Source organism: Eulemur rufifrons, chromosome 6, assembly GCF_041146395.1.
Source record: "Eulemur rufifrons isolate Redbay chromosome 6, OSU_ERuf_1, whole genome shotgun sequence".
Classification (NCBI taxonomy): Eukaryota; Metazoa; Chordata; class Mammalia; order Primates; family Lemuridae; genus Eulemur; species Eulemur rufifrons.
This window is the reverse complement of record NC_090988.1, coordinates 44,820,821-44,839,439: the sequence shown is the minus strand read 5'-3', so window position 1 is coordinate 44,839,439 and position 18,619 is coordinate 44,820,821. Positions and strand designations below refer to the sequence as shown.

The following is an 18,619-nucleotide window of genomic DNA, read 5'->3' as shown; positions in this document are numbered from 1 at the left end:
TTGAGAATCAGAGGGGTTGAGAAGAATGGTCAAAGGAATGTGACTTTAGGATATCAATATCTGGATCTGAACCTAATCTCACAACTTACTAGTTATATAATATTGGAAATCCCTTTGTTATCTCTGAGTTCTAACTTTCTCTTCTGAAAAATAAGAATAACAGTAATTACTGCCCCAACTATCTCTCAAGGGTGGGGGTTAAAAATAAATGAGGTGCAATAGGCAAAAGCTCTTTTCAAGATGAAAGCAGTGTGTTGGAGATAAGAAAGAGTCATGCTCAGAGAATTACAGCTCTTAGTTCTAAGACATCTAAGATTGGTATAAGCAATGAATGAATATACTTCAAAGTCCTCCTGTTCATTATTCAGATAATGTCTACATATTTGAATTGTCTTCAACATGACTTTGTTATTGATACTTGGATGAAATTAGGCAATTTTGTAAATCTACCAAAAATAATAATAAGTAAATCCTCACAACTAACATTCATTTAGAAAATTGCATTGTTTCTATTCATAGTCCCTAAACCTATTTGATGTCTTTACCATAGCATATTAATTTTAGAATAAAATAAGAGATGCTCAGATATAGAACATCCAAAGTATATTCCATTGAACACTAGTTGTAGATGTTTTATAAGTACTACTTTACGAAAAGGATTCCACGATAAAAGAGATTTGAACATTATAGTGTCATTCAAAATTAAATCAGTTTTTTAACTGTAGGACTTCACAGACTTTCTTTTTCTTTTTATTATTTTATTTATTTATTTATTTATTTATTTTTTGAGACAGAGTCTCACTCTGTTGCCCAGGCTAGCATGAGTGCTGTGGCGTCAGCCTAGCTCACAGCAACCTCAAACTCCTGGGCTCAAGCAATCCTCCTGCCTCAGCCTCCCGAGTAGCTGGGACTACAGGCATGAGCCACCATGCCCGGCTAATTTTTTTTCTATATATATATTTAGCTATCTATATAATTTCTTTCTATTTTTAGTAGAGATGGGGTCTCGCTCTTGCTCAGGCTGGTTTTGAACTCCTGAGCTCAAACGATCCGCCCACCTCGGCCTCCCAGAGTGCTAGGATTACAGGCGTGAGCCACCGCGCCTGGCCACAGACTTTCTAATATGCTAAAATTTATTGAGAATCTACAAGAGGGGTGAGGTACAAATTGTAGAATTTCTCAAACTAATCTGGTCACAGAGCTTTTTCACGTGGCATATGAATGACACTAATATTTTAAAAGACACTTTGGAAAATACCAATCTAATATAATGCTACTATGATATAGAGGCCAAAACAGAACACCAAAGATTACATGACTTGCCCAGAGTAGATTAGATGGAGTAAGTGCTAGCTGTCTGTGACTAAAATCCAGTGTTTCCATTTCCAAATCCAGTGTCTTTCTACTTGACTTCAACGCCTTTGTTATCTTTCCCCTCATCTACTACTTCCCTTTAAGGAAAGAAAACATACAGACTCATTCTCTGTAAAAGGTATAAATGTTCTTTCACTGACAGTTTTTTTTCAAATGTCAAGCAGAGGTTATGGAAAAAAAACAACTAAGATTTGTAACCTTAAATTACAATGTGACAAGGAGCTTTGACAACTAAAAACTAATGCTATCCCTGTAGAGAAGATAATCAAATGATCTTGGATCCGAAGTTTCTGATATTACATAGAAGAAGGGGAAGAAGATCACATTTTTGTAATATATTTGGCTTTATGTAACACCTTGGTAGGCCATAATAAAAACCATTATGTAAAAATAAGTAAAAGAATTTGAAAATCATTGATGTGGCTAACCTCTGACCATCTCTGAAATTAAAGGCCAAGAGATAATCTTTTCAGTCTGAAAATACAACACTAACCTACCGGTACAATCCACAAAAATCAGATATCATTGTCACTCCACAAAATAAAAAACCAAAACTAAATTCTAGAGAACCATAAATGCCAAGTAGCAAAGGAAATTAAAATATATATAATTTTGGTAAAGAGAACATATACCATGTATTTGGGTAACCCATGAAACAAGGGTCTGACATTATAGTCATTTCATTTAAAACACTAAGAGGGTTATTGCAAAGGCAAGAGATAGGAAAATTTTTCCTTATAGTAGAATAAATGAAAAGGTCAGATGCTGTAATATTATCTGGTTCTTTTTTTAAGTGGGAAATAAGATTGTAAGGAATCTGAAGAAGTTTTGTTATAAGTGTAATCTATTTACAGAAGATAAATGAATATGCAATAAAATTTACTGGAAGAGTGAGAGAAAATGTATAAAATATCCTAAAAAACTGGGAAATGGAAAGGTGGTAAGACATAATTATTTCAAACATATATAGAAAAGGAATTACTTTTCACCTTTCTGTTTTCAAGGGACAGAGATATGAATAAAGGGAAAAATTATAGGAAACTATATTTCAACACAATTTTAAGGGAAAAATTCTAATGATGGTTATTACCTAATGAATAGCTTTGGAGAGTTAAATTATCCATCCTTAGAGGGGTTCTATCAGAGGGAAGAGACTGCTTCACAGTCTCTTGCTTTTCCACAGGATTCTAATGTACCAAGAGTTGGAATAAGATGACATTTAAGACAGGTACTTTTCAATTCTGAAATATGAGGAATTCTTGGAGGAAAAAAGTACCTAATAAATATGGTATGATTCAGGTGGTGCCCAACATTATAGCTATTTTACTTGAGAAACTGAAAGGATTATTACTCAGACTCTTGAAACAAACAAAACCAAAACCAACCTTGCTCCCTGTATAGGGCAGATGCTGAAAGACTTCCTAAATTGCGGGTATTGAAAGTCTAAACAAATTAATGGAGTTCCATTTTAGGCCAGTTTACTTACAGAGCTCTGAGAGAATAATATAAGATGGAATTTTTCCTAAGAAGTAAGAGAAGGAAGTGGTGCAAATTGCTTTAGAAAGAATAGTATATTTAGAGAAAAATATTCAGAGTGTGGTACAGCTGGTCCATCATAGACTCTAAATCATTTGTACTTCCTTTGGGGGAGGAACACAGAAGAGGAGGAAGATACAAAGGATATGAATGTAGGGTAGTAAAAGGAAGAGGAGGTGGAAAGGAATGACAGAAGGAGAGCATTAATAAGTATTTTTGGGTTGAAGCAAGATAATTGTTCTTTTAGTGTAGCTTCAGTGATTTTTTTTTTCTTTATTTTCTTTCAGGGTTATTTTTCTTACAGAGCATTATAAAATGAATCATTTTCTTTCATTTTCAGATTCAGCTTGGCAGTTGCCTTGGAAGTACTAATTATGTTTTCCTTACGTAAGAGGGGAGAGACCTATTATTGTTGAAGGTTCATTAAAAAAAAAAAAAGAACCCAAACACTATGCTTTAAAACTCAAAACAGTTAAGGATTATGTCACTATTTTTGAAATCATTATATTGACAATGAATATCAAGAAAATGGTAATGGAAAAATAGGGTGGTGCCTAGAAAATCCTTTGACAGAATTATTTGGACTGAGTTTTTTTTTCAAGAATATGAAAATAAATCTAGAAATTTAAACATAACTTCAAGAAATCAGCATATAACATCTAGCATGATTTTACAATAGCAGTACTTGAAGAAATACCAGAAAAGTTATCTATGCACAAGCTCTTACAGAGCAAGTTGAAGGTCAAACCAGTCACACTAAGACAGTCATGACTTGAGAATAACAATATCCTATTCATTTGTCAAGTTAGCACTGTGTAGAAATTGGTTGTCACAATTTATTTTATTCCCAAGTTAACATTTCAAGTAATAATGTTTATATTCTAGAGAGAAGTTATTCAGGTCTTATACCCCAATAACAACTTTTCTATTTCAGAAGATAAAACAATATCATAAGAACCAACTTTTATATCAAAAGCAAACAAACAAGCAAATAAAAAATAGTTTCAGAATTTCTATTTCTTTTTTTTTAGAGATGGCCCAGGATTATTATTGAGATTCTTTTTGTATTTTTTGCATTCTTTTTTCTTTTTCTTTTCTTTAATTTCAGAATATTATGGGAGTACAAACATTTTGGTTACATATAATGCCTCAGCCTCACCCAAGCCAGGGCTACAAGTGTGCCCTTCCCCCATACAGTGTGCTCTGCATCCATTAGTTGTGAGTTTACCCAACCCCACTGCCCTCCTCCCACCTGACCAGCACCTAGTGAATATTACTACCATGTGAGCCCCTTTTGTTGATCAGTGAGTACCAATTTGATGGCAAGTACATGTGGTGCTTGTTTTTTTCATTCTTGTGATACCTCACTTCAAAGGATGGGCTCCAGCTGTATCCAGGATAATATAAGAGGTGCTAGTTCACCATTGTTTTTGTAGTTGAGTAGTATTCCATGGTGTACATATACCACATTTTATTAATCCACTCATGTATTGATGGAAACTTCGGTTGTTTCCACATCCTTGCAATTGTGAATTGTGCTGCTATAAACATCTGAGTGCAGATGTCTTTATTATAGAATGTTTTTCCTTTGGGTAGATGCCTAGTAGTGGGATTGCTGGATCAAATGGTATTTCTATTTTTAGCTCTTTGTCTCCGAATTACTTTCCACAGGGGTTGTACTAATTTGCAGTCCCACCAGCAACGTAAGAGTGTTCCTATCTCTCCACATCTATGCCAGCATTTGTTGTTTTGGGACTTTTTGATAAAGGCCATTGTCACTGGAGTTAGGTCATATCTCATTGTGGTTTTGATTTGCATTTCTCAAATGATTAGAGATGTTCAGCACTTAAAAGTTTGCTGGCCATTATTCTGTCTTCTTTTGAAAAGTTTCTGTTCAGGTCCTTTGCTCATTTTTTAATGGGGTGGTTTGATTTTTTCTTATTAATTTTTTGAAATTGTCATCAGCCCTTTATTGGATGTGTAGCGTGCAAATATTTTCTCCCATTCTGTAGGTTGTCTATTTGCTCTAATGATAGTTTCCTTGGCTGTGCAAAAGCTTTTTAATTTGATCAGATCCCATTTATTTATTTTTGTTGCTGCTGTGATTGCTTTGTGGGTCTTCTTCATAAATTTTTTGCTTAGGTGAATGTCTGTAAGAGTTTTCCCAGCATTTTCCTTCTATAATTCTTAAGGTTTCATGCCTTAGGTTTAAGTTTGTTACCCATCATGAGCTGATTTTTGTGAGAGGTGAGAGGTGGGGATCCAGTTTCAATCTTCTGCATGTGGTTATCCAGTTTTCCCAGCATGATTTATTGAATAGAGATTCTTTTCCCCAATGTATATTTTGTCTGCTTTGTCAAAGATTAGGTGACAATATGAGGATGGTTTTATATCTGGGTTCTCAGTCCTGTTCGAATGTCTATATCTCTGTCTTGTGCAAGTACCATGATGTTTTGGTTACTATAGCCTTGTAGTAAAGCTTGAAGTTTGGCAGACTAATGCCTCCCAATTTGTTCTTTTTGCTTAAAATTGCTTTGGCTATACAAGCTCTTCTCTGGTTCCATAGGAAGCATTTTTTCTAGATCTGTAAAGAATGATGATGGTATTTTGATAGGGGTTCCATTGATTCTGTAGATCACTTTAGGTAGTATGGACATTTTAACAACATTGATTCTGCCAATCCATGAGCATGGTAGGGTTTTCCATCTGTTTACATTTTCTACAATTTCTTTTCTCAGTGTTTCGTAGTTCTCCCTATATAGGTCTCTCACCTCCTTCATTAAATATATTTCTAAATATTTAATTATCTTTGATGGTATTGTGAATTTGTTGTATCTTTGATTGGATTTTAGGTTTGACTGCTATTGGCGTATATAAATGCCACTGATTTGTGTGCATTGATTTTGTATCCTGAGGTAAAGAAGCCCCAAACTATAGTTGCAACTTTGAAGTCATTAGTGGTGCAGTTTTTGCCCATCCAGTTGGAATAGATGATTTTTCATGACAGAGTTCCTTCCCGAATAGTGGCTATTGCAAAGGATATGGTAGGTGGGTAATATATACTTGTTAAACAAAGGAATTAATGAATAACTGAAAGATGAATAAAGAAAGAAAGGGGCCAGGCGCGGTGACTCACGCCTGTAATCCTAGCACTCTGGGAGGCCGAGGTGGGCGGATCGTTTGAGCTCAGGAGTTCGAGACCAGCCTGAGCAAGAGCGAGACCCCATCTCTACTAAAAATAGAAAGAAATTATATGGACAGCTAAAAATATATAGAGAAAAAATTAGCCGGGCATGGTGGTGCATGCCTGTAGTCCCAGCTACTCGGGAGGCTGAGACAGGAGGATCGCTTGAGCTCAGGAGTTTGAGGTTGCTGTGAGCTAGGCTAACGCCACGGCACTCACTCTAGCCTGGGCAACAGAGTGAGACTCTGTCTCGGGAAAAAAAAAAAAAAAAAAAAGAAAGAAAGGAAAGAAATGACTGACAAATTCAAGGAAACTAATGCAAATGCCATGCACAGGAGGCATTATTTCTTGGTGTTAATGAGCATGCCAGCCAGATGGCCTGAATTTGAAATCTAGTTCTGTCATTATTAACTATGCAACCATGGGCACATTAGTAAACTTTCTCTACCTTAGTTTCTTTTTGCTTATATAAAATATGCTGTTGTGAGAAATATATGTTACATTCCAAAAAAGCACCTTTAAAAGTACGTGAAACATAGTGAATGTCAAGTAAATGTTAGGTATCGAGATTATTATAAAGCTCTTAACTGGATAATTCACTACAAAGGTCACTGACACTATGAAATTAGACCACTGAGATTAAAGACAAGTTTCCTAGAGCCCAGGGAAGTGGGCACAATGAATATAAAACTTTAGGGTTCAACCTCCAAACTTGCATATGTCATAGAAATTACTTTTCTGTTCAGATTGTGTAGGTTGATCCTTCACAAACACTTCTTAAAAAAGTCCTGCAGATAATGGCTCCTTGCAGGCATAGATTAGAGGCCCTGTTTTACAAGGACAGACTTATGACTAGATAAGTTTACCTTACTTGAGAGCTATTGACTAATAATGTTCATTATAGATTTGGTATACAAGAGTAAATGGAGATGAAGCAGTTTTATTAGTACAGTCCTACATGCTTTACCACTTATAATTGCCTTAATTTTGCTTTAGTTTGTCAGAGAACTCCATGGTCCAGAAATGTTGGCTGTGTGTCAATGAAAATCATTGTCCGGGACTGCTGAAGCAGGTGGGTGGCTGACAAATAAAGTAGCTATAACCTGTATGAGCGGAGGGGAGAAAGGGATCCATTTACACATGTGACAGAACTCAGATTATAAATTTTTGGAAGTCAGGTGTTGTGTATAGTGTTGTTTCATTTGTTATGCAAAATCTACCTCTCTAGCAGTCTGGGAATAGCAGTTCCTCTGCCTGATAGGAGATAGATTATATTAGAAGAATAACAGGTAACATCTATGCTATATGTATCTAAGAAAATGGGTGAAAATTTAGATTTCTGTTTTGAAAATATTAATAAAATAGATACATTGCACATGTACTTTTGAGCTCTCTTACCCTTATATCTGCTCTCCCTTCTTTTCTATTTCTACCCATGGTCATTACTATGGACTGAATTGTGCCTCTTCACAAATTCATATGTTGAGTCTCTAACCCATAATGTGACTATATTTGGGGACAGGGTCTTTAGGAGTAATGTTAAATGAGATAAAGGTAAGGCCCTAATATGTTAGGACTGGACCTTAAAAGAAGAGATGGTGAGTTTATAAGAAGCAGTGGCCCTATAGGAGGAAGAAGAGATATCTCTTTCTCAGCACAAACAGAAGAAAAGCATGCAGTGAGAAGATAGCCATCTAAGAACCAGGAAGATAGCCTTCACCAGAACCCTAATCAAGTGGCTCATGCCTGTAATCCTAGCACTTTGGGAGGCTGAGGCAGGAGGATCACTTGAGGCTGGGAGATCAAGACCAGCCTGAGAAGTATAGTGAGACCTTGTCTCTACTAATCAATCAATCAATCAATCACTCAATCAATAAAATAAAATAAAAACCTAATTGGTTGAAACCTTGGACTTCCCAGTCTCCAGAACTGTAAGAAAATAAAGTTCTGTTGTTTAAGCCACCCACTCTGTGGTATTTTGTTATGGCAACCTAAGCAGACTAAGACAGTTGCACACTGGGAAATAGATTTCTAAATATACACAGTTTTACTAGAGTCACACTCACCATTAGTAGTCTGTCTCCTACTTGCAACCTTCCATCCTTTTGTGCAGCTCCTCCATCTATAATTTTAGTTACATAAATGCTGTTGTCTCCAGGAATGTGTTGGTTTCCCACACCTCCTGCAATACTGAAGCCTAAACCTATGAGAAAAGAACAGAAAATGGAAAGCCTTGTTACCATTTTTTTAAGAAAATGCAAATAGCCATATTTAACAGTTTTTTAAAATGAATCCTCAATTTATTATAAATGCAATAAATAACAGTAAGATTTCTATTTCAATCCATTTTGTTCTTGAAATATTTGAAGGCTTGTTGATTAATGCTAATGAGGCAATGATCTTGAAGTTGATTCCATGTGAACATTTATTTTATTTCAAGACTGTATAACTAGCTGCTATTACCCAGCTAATCAGGTTATAATAGGTAATTGGCCAGAAATGGCATTAGGTAAAGGGTTTGGAGGAATCCTACGTGAGCCAGGAAAAACACAAATACAATCCTAATCATGTGACCATTGAGTCTACAGGTTCATCTTCGTTGCTGTTACTCTGGCATGGAGAAGAGAGGTATCAACAATCAGTTGGGCAGAGACCTGTATACTCTTGATACTTCAGGATGAAAAATAAGGCTGTTGAAAATTGCACAAATTCTGAGATAAGAGCCATGAGGGAAATACACTGGATATTTATGTAATAATTTCAGAAAGAAGATAAGGCAAAGAAGCTAGATGCTTGCCTTTCATGTTTTCTTCTCTGGCCACTTTGTCATATTTTCATACTTCCTAGCACTTACTGTTATTAACTGATAGTGAGGCTAGTCACACACAAAACTGAATCATCTCTGAAAACAGTCTAAAGAATAAAGAAATAGATTATATTCTTTGACTTTATTATCTTTATAATATAAATGGCTAATATCAAATCATTTTAAACATGGTGATTTTCTATTTTGAGAGATGAATTTTACTGTACTATGGCATATAAAATTTTTATTTATATTAAATTATGGAATTATAACAAGAATAGAGTTATAGTCATGCAGCGCATAATGACATTTTGGTTAATGATGGACCACATATATAATGGTGGCCCCATAAGATCATAATGAAGTTGAAAAATTCCAGTTGCCCAGTGACACTGTAGCCATTGTAACATTGTAGTGGTATGCATCCCTCATGTGTTCATGGTGATATTTGTGTAAAGAAAACTACTGTACTGCCAGTTCTATAAAAGTATAATACATACAATTGTGTACAGTACATAGTACTTGATAATAAATGACTATGTTACTGGTTTATGTATTTACTATATTATACTTTTTTAAAATCTTAGAGTGTATTCCTCTATTTATTAAAAAAAAAGTTAACTGTAAAACAGCCTCAGGCAGGTCCTTCAGGAGGTATTCAAGAGGAAGGCTTTCTTATCATAGGATATGACGCTCCATGAGTGTTATTGCCCCTGAAGACCTCCCAGTGGGACAAGATGTGGAGGTGGAAGACAGTGATATTGATAATCCTGACCCTGTGTAGGCCTAGGCTAATGTGTATCTTTCTGCCTTAGTTTAACAAAAAAAGTTTAAAAAGTAAAAAGAAAAATTAAAAATAGATAAAAACTTATAGAATAAGGATATAAAGAAAAAATATTTTTGTATAGCTACATATTATGTTTGTGTTTTAAGCTAAGTGTTATTAAGAAAAGTCAAAAAGTTAAAAAAATTTAAAAGTTTATAAAGGAAAAAAGTTATGGTAAGCTAATTTATTATTAAAGAAAAAAAATTTGTCATAAATTTAGTGTAGCCTACGTGTACAGTGTTTATAAAGTCTATAGTAGTGTATAGTAATGTTCTAGGCCTTCACATTCACTCACCACTCACCCACTGACTTGCCCAGAGCAACTTCCAACCCTGTAACCTCCATTCATGGTAAGTGCCCTATACAGGTATACCATTTTAATCCTTTATCCTATATTTTTACTGTATCTGTCCTTTAGTTATGTTTAGTTACACAAATATGTACCATTGTGTTCAAATTTCCTATGGTATTCAGCACAGTGACATGTTTTTATAGGTTTGTAGCCTAGGAGCAATAGGCTATACCATCTAGGTTTATGTAAGTACACTCTATTACGCTTGCACGATGATGACAGGATCACCTAACAATGTATTTTTCAGAACATATTCCTGTTGTTAAGTAACGCATGACTGTATTTAAAAAAAAATCATTATGAGGTCATTTTAAAGGAGTGATTGATAGAATACTTCAAGGTATAAGGATAAAAAAATCTCTTTCAAAATATGATTGAATAAACATTTGGCATAATGCTTGTACAAAATATATTTTCATTACATTTTAAAATTATAATGATAATTAACATGTAAATTACTCAAAAGGATAGATATTAAACAAAGGCCTTTGTTACTAAAGACAGAATTTCTATAACTTATTAATAGTTGGCTTAAGAAATTTGTAAAAATCCACACACCTAGTCAAATGATGAAGCTATCATAAAAACTTTTGGCATTTTACACAACAATAATGAAAAATACTTTAAAAAATACTAACTCTATTTCACTATGCTTTTATTGAATAAACATTGGGTAGGGCTATGTGCTCTTAAGAGCATAAATGATTAGTTAATTGGAAAATGATGACAGTAAATTATAAAGTAACACCTCTGGAATTATATTTGAAATGCAATGATTATTTTGTTAAATTAATTATAATAGTTGTTAAAAATAAATGGAAAAATGGATTTAAATTGATAGGGCAATTAAAATCAGTGTTTTTTAATTTCCTTCCGATGTGACTAATTATTCTTTGTTGATGCTTTGACATCTATAGAACCATGAATGTTTTTGTTTGCCTTAAATTTACAATTTGTTTATTAAGCAAAAGATGACCAAAGAGTAAATAAAATGTACCCTAATTGGCTTTTCCTATGACATTTAAAACACATATCAGCTCACGTTTTCCAAAACTATTACTTTATTAAATATGAACTTAAGGGAGTTTAAAAAATATATTTACAAAAGTTTCATACCACATGCTAACATCAATCTATTGCATTTACAGTAGTACAGAGCTCATTCCAAACTCTGGAAAGGGAAGGTTAAAAACAATTTCAGGGACTCTGATTTACATCCACTATGCCAGCAGTAAATGTCACAAACAGTCTTAGTTACAAAGAGCTATGGAAGTAAATTATCACCATAAAGAAGGTTAAATCCAACAAAGACAATAAGTATGTGGTTGACATTTGAAGTTGAAGATTGTACCAAGACAATGAAATCACTATGGATAGTGTAGACATAAATATATCAGCTAAAAAGCAAATAACATTTTTTCTTGAGATTAGGTTTATGTCTTTCTTTTTAACTAGTGACTCTGTTCACTAGTTAAAAGGTATTTTTAGTAAATATCGTTTTCAGAGCCAGAGAATGTTTCTGAAGGTACAGAGATAAAAATGTTTCTCTTATGTTGATGAGACATGAATACATTTAAAAACAAGATTTAATCATCAACGCCCAACCATGCTCCAGATAGTCAATTCAACACAGTAAGTAAATGTGTAGCTTATGTCTACATCCAGAATACAGGTTTATTTAAAGGTGGAAGTATCCATCTGTGCTATAAGATTGCATCTGTCTTCATTAATTCTCACACCCATCATTTAATAAGTATCTCCTCACTATATACTATGTATTGGATAACCAGCTACTATCAACAGTGGACAAAATAAATATAAAGGAATGGGTTGACCAGAAACACTATAGAAATAATGATCCATGAGTGGGTTCCTGTGAGTGAGGGTAGTTGAACCTTGCTGAAGCAATGTTCTAAACCCAGATAGTGCTAATAAGTTTTGGATGACTACTCTATGAAGACAAATGTGGGCTAGGACCACTGAACAGTAAGACCAAACCCAAATTATCTGGATGTTTCTTGCCTACACTCTGTTAAAGCAGGGGCAGGCGGTCTACATTATAGGACCTAGACTAGATAAGTCTCTCCATGACCAGCACCCCCTCTTCCCTGTTACTAGTCTTTCATTCCCTCCTCTCCAAAAATAGCTAATTTTTCCCTTCTTCATTCCACTCTAAACACACTTGCAGCCTTGATATTTCTAGAGCACTCCAGGTATACTCCCACCTTAGACCCATTGCTCCAGCTGCTCCTGCTGCCTGGAATACACTTCTTTCAGCGCTTTGTTCAGATGTCAGTTTCTCCAGGAGCTTGATCCTGTGCTCCCTATTGAATACTGTCCCCTGACCATACACCCCTCTCTTTTATTCTGCTCTACTTTTCATTTTCCCTTAGGACTTATTACCTTGTAATATACTATATAAGTCACATATGTGACTTATTAAGTCCTAAGACACACACATAAATATATAAAGACATACACACACACACACATACACACACACACACATATATATATATATATATATATATGCCTGCCCCCTTGGTGAAAATATAAGCTTCATGAAGACAGGGTTTTGGTCTGTTTTATATTATCAAAGTAGTACAAGACCAGGCATATAGTTGCCTCATAAATATGCATTAAATGAAAGAATGAATGAAAGAATATAAGAGGAAAAGGAAAGTCACATGTCTCTGAGAAAGTCCCTTCTTAAGGGTGAAGTTGGTAGTTTTGAATGAGCGAGGGACAGAAACAGTGACGCTTGCTAGCTGGAGTCAGTAACTGTCCAAGGCATTGAACGGTGTCAGGTAAACTCTGATTAGCTCTCCATCCTCAGTCTGCACAGAGTGTATGTCAGCTACTGAGCAGGCAATGGGGCATCAGCAGAGCCATCTTCACATTCTGATTCTTTCATCTCATAACTATGTTAATTTGAGTATCAATTTCTTCATCTGTAATCAAGTAGTAAGTATATTTATCTTCTATAGTGATTGGCACATAATGGATACTTGATAAGTAAAATTCTCTGCTTTCAATAAACTCTCAAGTTGGTTGGAAAACAAGATACTTAAACACATTGACATACTTTAACTGGTAGGATGAGTTCTATACCTGTACTAGTGTTATGTGAGGGGAGCATGACTCACTTCTTAGAGGGGCAGGTGAAGAATTAACAAAAGGTTGAGCATTAGAGTTGAGTCTTGAAGCTTAAACTGGAATTGATAAAAGAAAATGAACTTTTGAAATCAACACATTGGCTGGATTTCAGACTGACTAAGTGACTAAAAGGTCAGGTACCCTGACATAGAACGTTCACTGCTAATAAGATCCCACTCTACTGAACTGGAAAATGAGTCAAAAATGCCTGGTAAACAATCAAAACGTGTCTTTATGATGCAATATGCCAAGATAGTCCAACAGGACAAATACAATGAGTATTACAAAGATTTGAGTAAGGCACAGTGAAAATGGCAAAAACACCGATTTGGGGGAAGTGATAGTTTTGTAACAATTAGAGATTTGGTTGTCATTTTGAAATGTCTATGATAAAGAAATAGCCCTAGACCATCAAGTGATAGCAGACTAGTTAATTATAAAATAAACTCAGTGAAAAGATTTGGTAGGTCTCACCCAAAAACACTGACCATAACATTACCTATTGTGAAATGCATGCTATTAAGAATAAGACTAAACATTCTCATGTGTGTGCTGGTAATAAACAAAGCTGACAGAGAAAAATGTAAGTAACCAAATCACAAAAGGAAGTAAAATCAGTGAAAGTTTCAGTACGCTAACAAAGGAGAAAGGCACGTCAAATTTAAACACCTAATTCCCCAAGTACTTAAAAATGTTCTGTTTGGCAAACATGTGATATACATACAGAATATTTGGATTACATCCATTGTATAAAGCTGGGTTCATCTTTCCATGCTTCTTGCATGTCCCCAAATAGTAATTCCTCGTTAACATAGGAGATGCAGGCATAGGCAAAGGAATGTCTGAACCCTGTTAACGCCTTTAATTGAAACTTTTCCACGCCAAATCTTTTCCTCATCCTATAAAAAGAGAACGCTATGAACAGATCACAGTTCACCCTTTTCTCTTGTTGCCTGCCTACGCTGAGGAGGAGGTGTCAGTGAGAGGTGGGGGCCTGAAGCAGAAGTCTTGGCAGCAGAGATTGATACTGTGCTTAAGAAGCTCAGAATAAACACTCAAATGCTTAAAAAAGTCATTATAATGTACCCAAATATTCTTTGTGGGTATAGAGAACTAAGCCCCATGATGTCTTATAATTCCATAACTTGGTTCAACTTTATTTTATGTGACTGTATTAGGAGAGCATTCTGGGGCTTCCCCAAACAATTCAAAATTATTAAGCAGAGTGGTTCTTTCAGAGTTTATTTAGGATCTGCTATGTAAGGTGTTTACTGCTGTATGGGAAGCTAGTGGTGTTCTGTACATTCTGTGTGTGTTTTATTAAAGAAAACACAGAATCTATCCTGAACCCTGGATACCCCTATCTTAGAAAAACCCCACCCACACAGGCAACTTAACTTATGAATGTGTGTACATTTCAGTTAAAAAACAACAAAAGAGCCCCTTCCCTGTGAGTCTGGTCTACACTGATAACAGATTGTTTTGTCATCTCTTCCCCTTTAGAAAGGAAATTTTGCTTTAAAAAACCAAAAAAAAAAAAGTAATGTACTGTTCATTTTAATTTGAGAGGCTAATTAATCTCATTGGGCACTGCTGATATACTTAATTAAAAGCCAAAGTTTTATTTTTTTTATTGTCTGGATTCTCTTTGGGTTCAAAAGACAAAGTTTGGGGTTGAAAGAAGTGTTTCTGTTTAAAATTCCTACGGCACTGTCCAAACATCCTCAGTCCTACTTAAAGAATTTCTTCACAGATCACCCAGTAAGGTGACCATAGCCACAGCTCCAAACTTTCTTACTATTAATATGTATCTCCTGATACCCACTCATATCTGATTAAAGCATTATCACTTTAATGCCTATTTTATTGTCAAAATCTCCCATTTCTATACCTATCTTTTCTGCTTTCCTGTTGCTCAAAGGAAGAAACATCATTTCTCTTTTCTAAACCTAAATCTTCCCCTCCACTGTAGGACTTCATTTCTCTTTATTTTCTCTGGAATATTCAATCTTTTACCATCAATGCTTTTCTTCTCTTCTGGCTTTGGCCATTCCTCTTTCCTATCTTGAAAAGATCTTCTCTTGAACTTGCAACAATCTCCTTACTATAATATCTGATGTTTTTAAAAGAGTGATCTATAGTTACTAACTCCATTTCCATATTGCAAATCCTCCTTAATGTTACCCGCCTGGCTCCATACACCACAATCTACTCACATGGCATCTGTTATAGGTTGAATTATGTTCCCCAACAAGATATGCTAAAGTTCTAACCCCTGGCTCCTCTGAATGCAACCTTATTTGGAAAAAGGTCCTTTGTATTAACAGATGTAACTTAAGATGAGGTCATACTGGATCAAGGTGGGCCCTAATCCAATGATTCGTGTTCTTATAAGAAGAGAAAATTTGGACGAAGGAACACAGAAGTACACAGGGAAGAATGCATATGATGACAGAAGCAGAGATGGGAATGATGAATCTGCAAGCCACGGAATGCCAAGGATTGCCAGCAAACACTAAGAGCTAGGAGAGAGAAATGGAACAGATTCTCACTTAGAACCCTCTAGAAAGAATCAACATTTTTGACACCTGGATCTCAGACATCTAGCCTCCAGAAGCATGAGAGAATAAATTTCTGTTGTTATGTTACTAATTTTGTGGTAATTTGTTATGAAAGCCCCAGGAAACTAATACAGCATCTAATCTTTATGGCCTGAGTGGTTGTACTTACATCTAGCATTTTCTTTCTAATGAAAGTCATATTGACATATTGGCAGATATGTTTTAATGTCACCCATTCCTATAACGGGGATGGTTGATGTAACTGCAGACGAGTTCCACCAGGCAAGGAAGCCATCCATCCATCCAGAATTTTCCTCCAAAACTCTTAAAAATGTCTGATGTACCTTTGTTTTTCTTTCATTATACAGAACACTATTGATTACTTTTACATTCCTACCTTTCATAAGACTAATCTTCCCTGTTTCTTCACTTATTTTTCTTATCACTTCTATTTCCTTTGCTGACTTATCTTCCTTTTATTGCTCTAAAACAGTGGTTCACAGAAGTGATCCCCACATGAGTAGCATTAGCATCACCTGGGAGCTTAATAGAAATGCAAATTTGGGGGCCTGTGCCAGATATACTGAACCGAAAACTCTGGAGAGGCATGCTAAATGTGATAATCAGTACTCTAAAATAATAGTTATTCCCACGGTACCCTCCATTAAATCCTATTATTTCTATAATCTCTTTCTTGTGGAGAATCCATTTCCCTAGTTTCAATTATCACTGCTACGTTAAGTGCCCAAACTTCTTGTATCTACAACACCCTTATTGGATTTGATTTGTCATATTAAACTCACAAGCTTGAAAGAATGTAGTCATAACCTCCCTTCAAAATGTGCTTCCTTCCCTGGATTCTGTGATTTCCAGTTATATTAATATTTCAGATAAGATTAGGAGCTCTTTCTTGTTTGGCACCATACCTATTCATCACTGGATCCTAGAGCCCACTATGATACCTGTCAGAGAGGTTCCAGAAATACATATTTGTCATTGTTATTATATTTTATCAGAAGCCTCAGCAAATATGTAAATATAAACATAACTGTATTCCTCCTCTTCACTGCTGCTTCACTAAACCAACTACTTATCTAAACATGCCTACTTTATTGTAAAATTCTTTTAAAAGACCTGATTATAATCTTTCCCTGCTTGCTTCTCTAATCCATTCTGCAATTATTATTCAGATCATTGTTTCCCTAAAATTCTACATTCATTATACTGTCCTGTTGCTTGAAATTGTCCATTACTTTTCATTTTCTACAGGAATTCCATATATCCTCTTCTCACTATTCCCTACTTCTCTGCTACTAATTTTCCCACAGGAAAGCTAATCTTGCTATGATGCTTTTATGCTATTGTGTTTGTTCCCTGCATCTGAAATGTCTTCACTTCTTTACTTTCCAAAACCACTGTAGTCTTTGTCAACTCTAACCGATGGCAGTTCATTTCTAAGTTGAACTCCAGTAGAACTAATTTTCTATACCAGGCTTTTCTACTTCTATTTAACTCATTCAAGACACATTTATTGATGATTACTTATGTGCCGAATATGCACATAATTAAACATTGTGGTTATATCAGTAAAGTAGAGATCTATGGTTCTTGTGTTCATGCAGCTTATTTTCTCGTGGAGGGTAGGACAAGAAAAAAGGCAATGAAGACACAGTGTGATAAGTGCTGTTAGGAGAGGAACAGTGGATATGGGAGCACATAGGAGGCCTGCCTACTTTGGGGTGTGTGTGTGGGATGAGCCAGGGAAGGATAACTGCAGGTCATAATTTCCAATATGAGACCTGGAAGATGCAAATGAGTCAAGACAAGAAGAGAGTGGGGAGAGATCATGCTTGCAAAGGGAAACACATGTTAAAAATCCAGAGCTGAGAGATAACATGGCCTGCAAAACTGCAAAACATCCAGGTGAAAGCAATAAGGAGTTTTAGGCAGCATGTAGGCTCCAAGAAGAGAAGGACCATATCTGTTGTATTTACCAATGTATACTTAGCCCCAATACTGTGCTTAATAAGTAGTTTGGGATCAATGAATATATGGAGATAAGAGGTGACTTTCTTCACTGAATTAGAAGAGAAGGAGGAAAGAATGGTAGAGATAAATGCTAAGATTGCAGGTTTAATGACAGGACACTAAAGGAGTTTTGCTCTCATAACAAGAAAGAATGGTCATCAACCAAGAATGAGGGAAGTAATGAGGTCAGAAAATTAAGAAAGTACAGAAGTTTTGAAATAGCTGTTACAGAAAATGGAAGATATAATTGCTTAGAGAAATGCATAAAAATTACAAAGAACTGTGTTGATTGTCTAGTTAAAGTTTGAAGACTATGAATTAATGATAGCACTGTTTGTGTTTTCCTCCAGTAGTTCTCAACAGTCTGCATCCAAGAACAGAAAATGTAGGCAGTTAGATTGAATTGCCTTACAAATTAACCTTTCATGTGCATTGACTTTCCTCTTTAACCAAATTATGTGATCCTAGAAAGTATGAGTTGTGTAAAATAGACCATCTGAGCACAGTGTTGATATGCAGTAATTATTTAACAAATATTTTTCAGAATGAATTAATTACTGAATTGTTCAAAGACCAAATTATCACATAGCATAGATATACTTTTAAATGTCAAGCATCCCACATCAACAAAGATGTACACACTTTAGTTGATTGTTTTAGCTTAACGGGAAAAAAAGGGGACCAAAATATCACACGTTGAGAATTTTTAATGTGCCAACTACTATGTTGGGTGGTGAGGAATTAATGAAGTATCTTCCCTAAGGAAACAATAGAAATAGAAATGACCAATGAGAGA

General features: G+C 35.3%; 1 protein-coding gene across 12 annotated transcripts in view; it reads right to left on the bottom strand.

The window, feature by feature from the left end:
• DLG2 (discs large MAGUK scaffold protein 2) overlaps window positions 1-18,619 on the bottom strand; it is a 1,100,864-nt gene that overhangs the window by 446,953 nt on the left and 635,292 nt on the right. For all 12 annotated transcript variants that reach the window (XM_069469139.1, XM_069469143.1, XM_069469135.1 and 9 more), the window contains one exon: window positions 8,161-8,297. In XM_069469139.1, coding sequence (XP_069325240.1) covers window positions 8,161-8,297 — 137 coding nt within the window. The remainder of the gene's footprint in view (window positions 1-8,160; window positions 8,298-18,619) is intronic.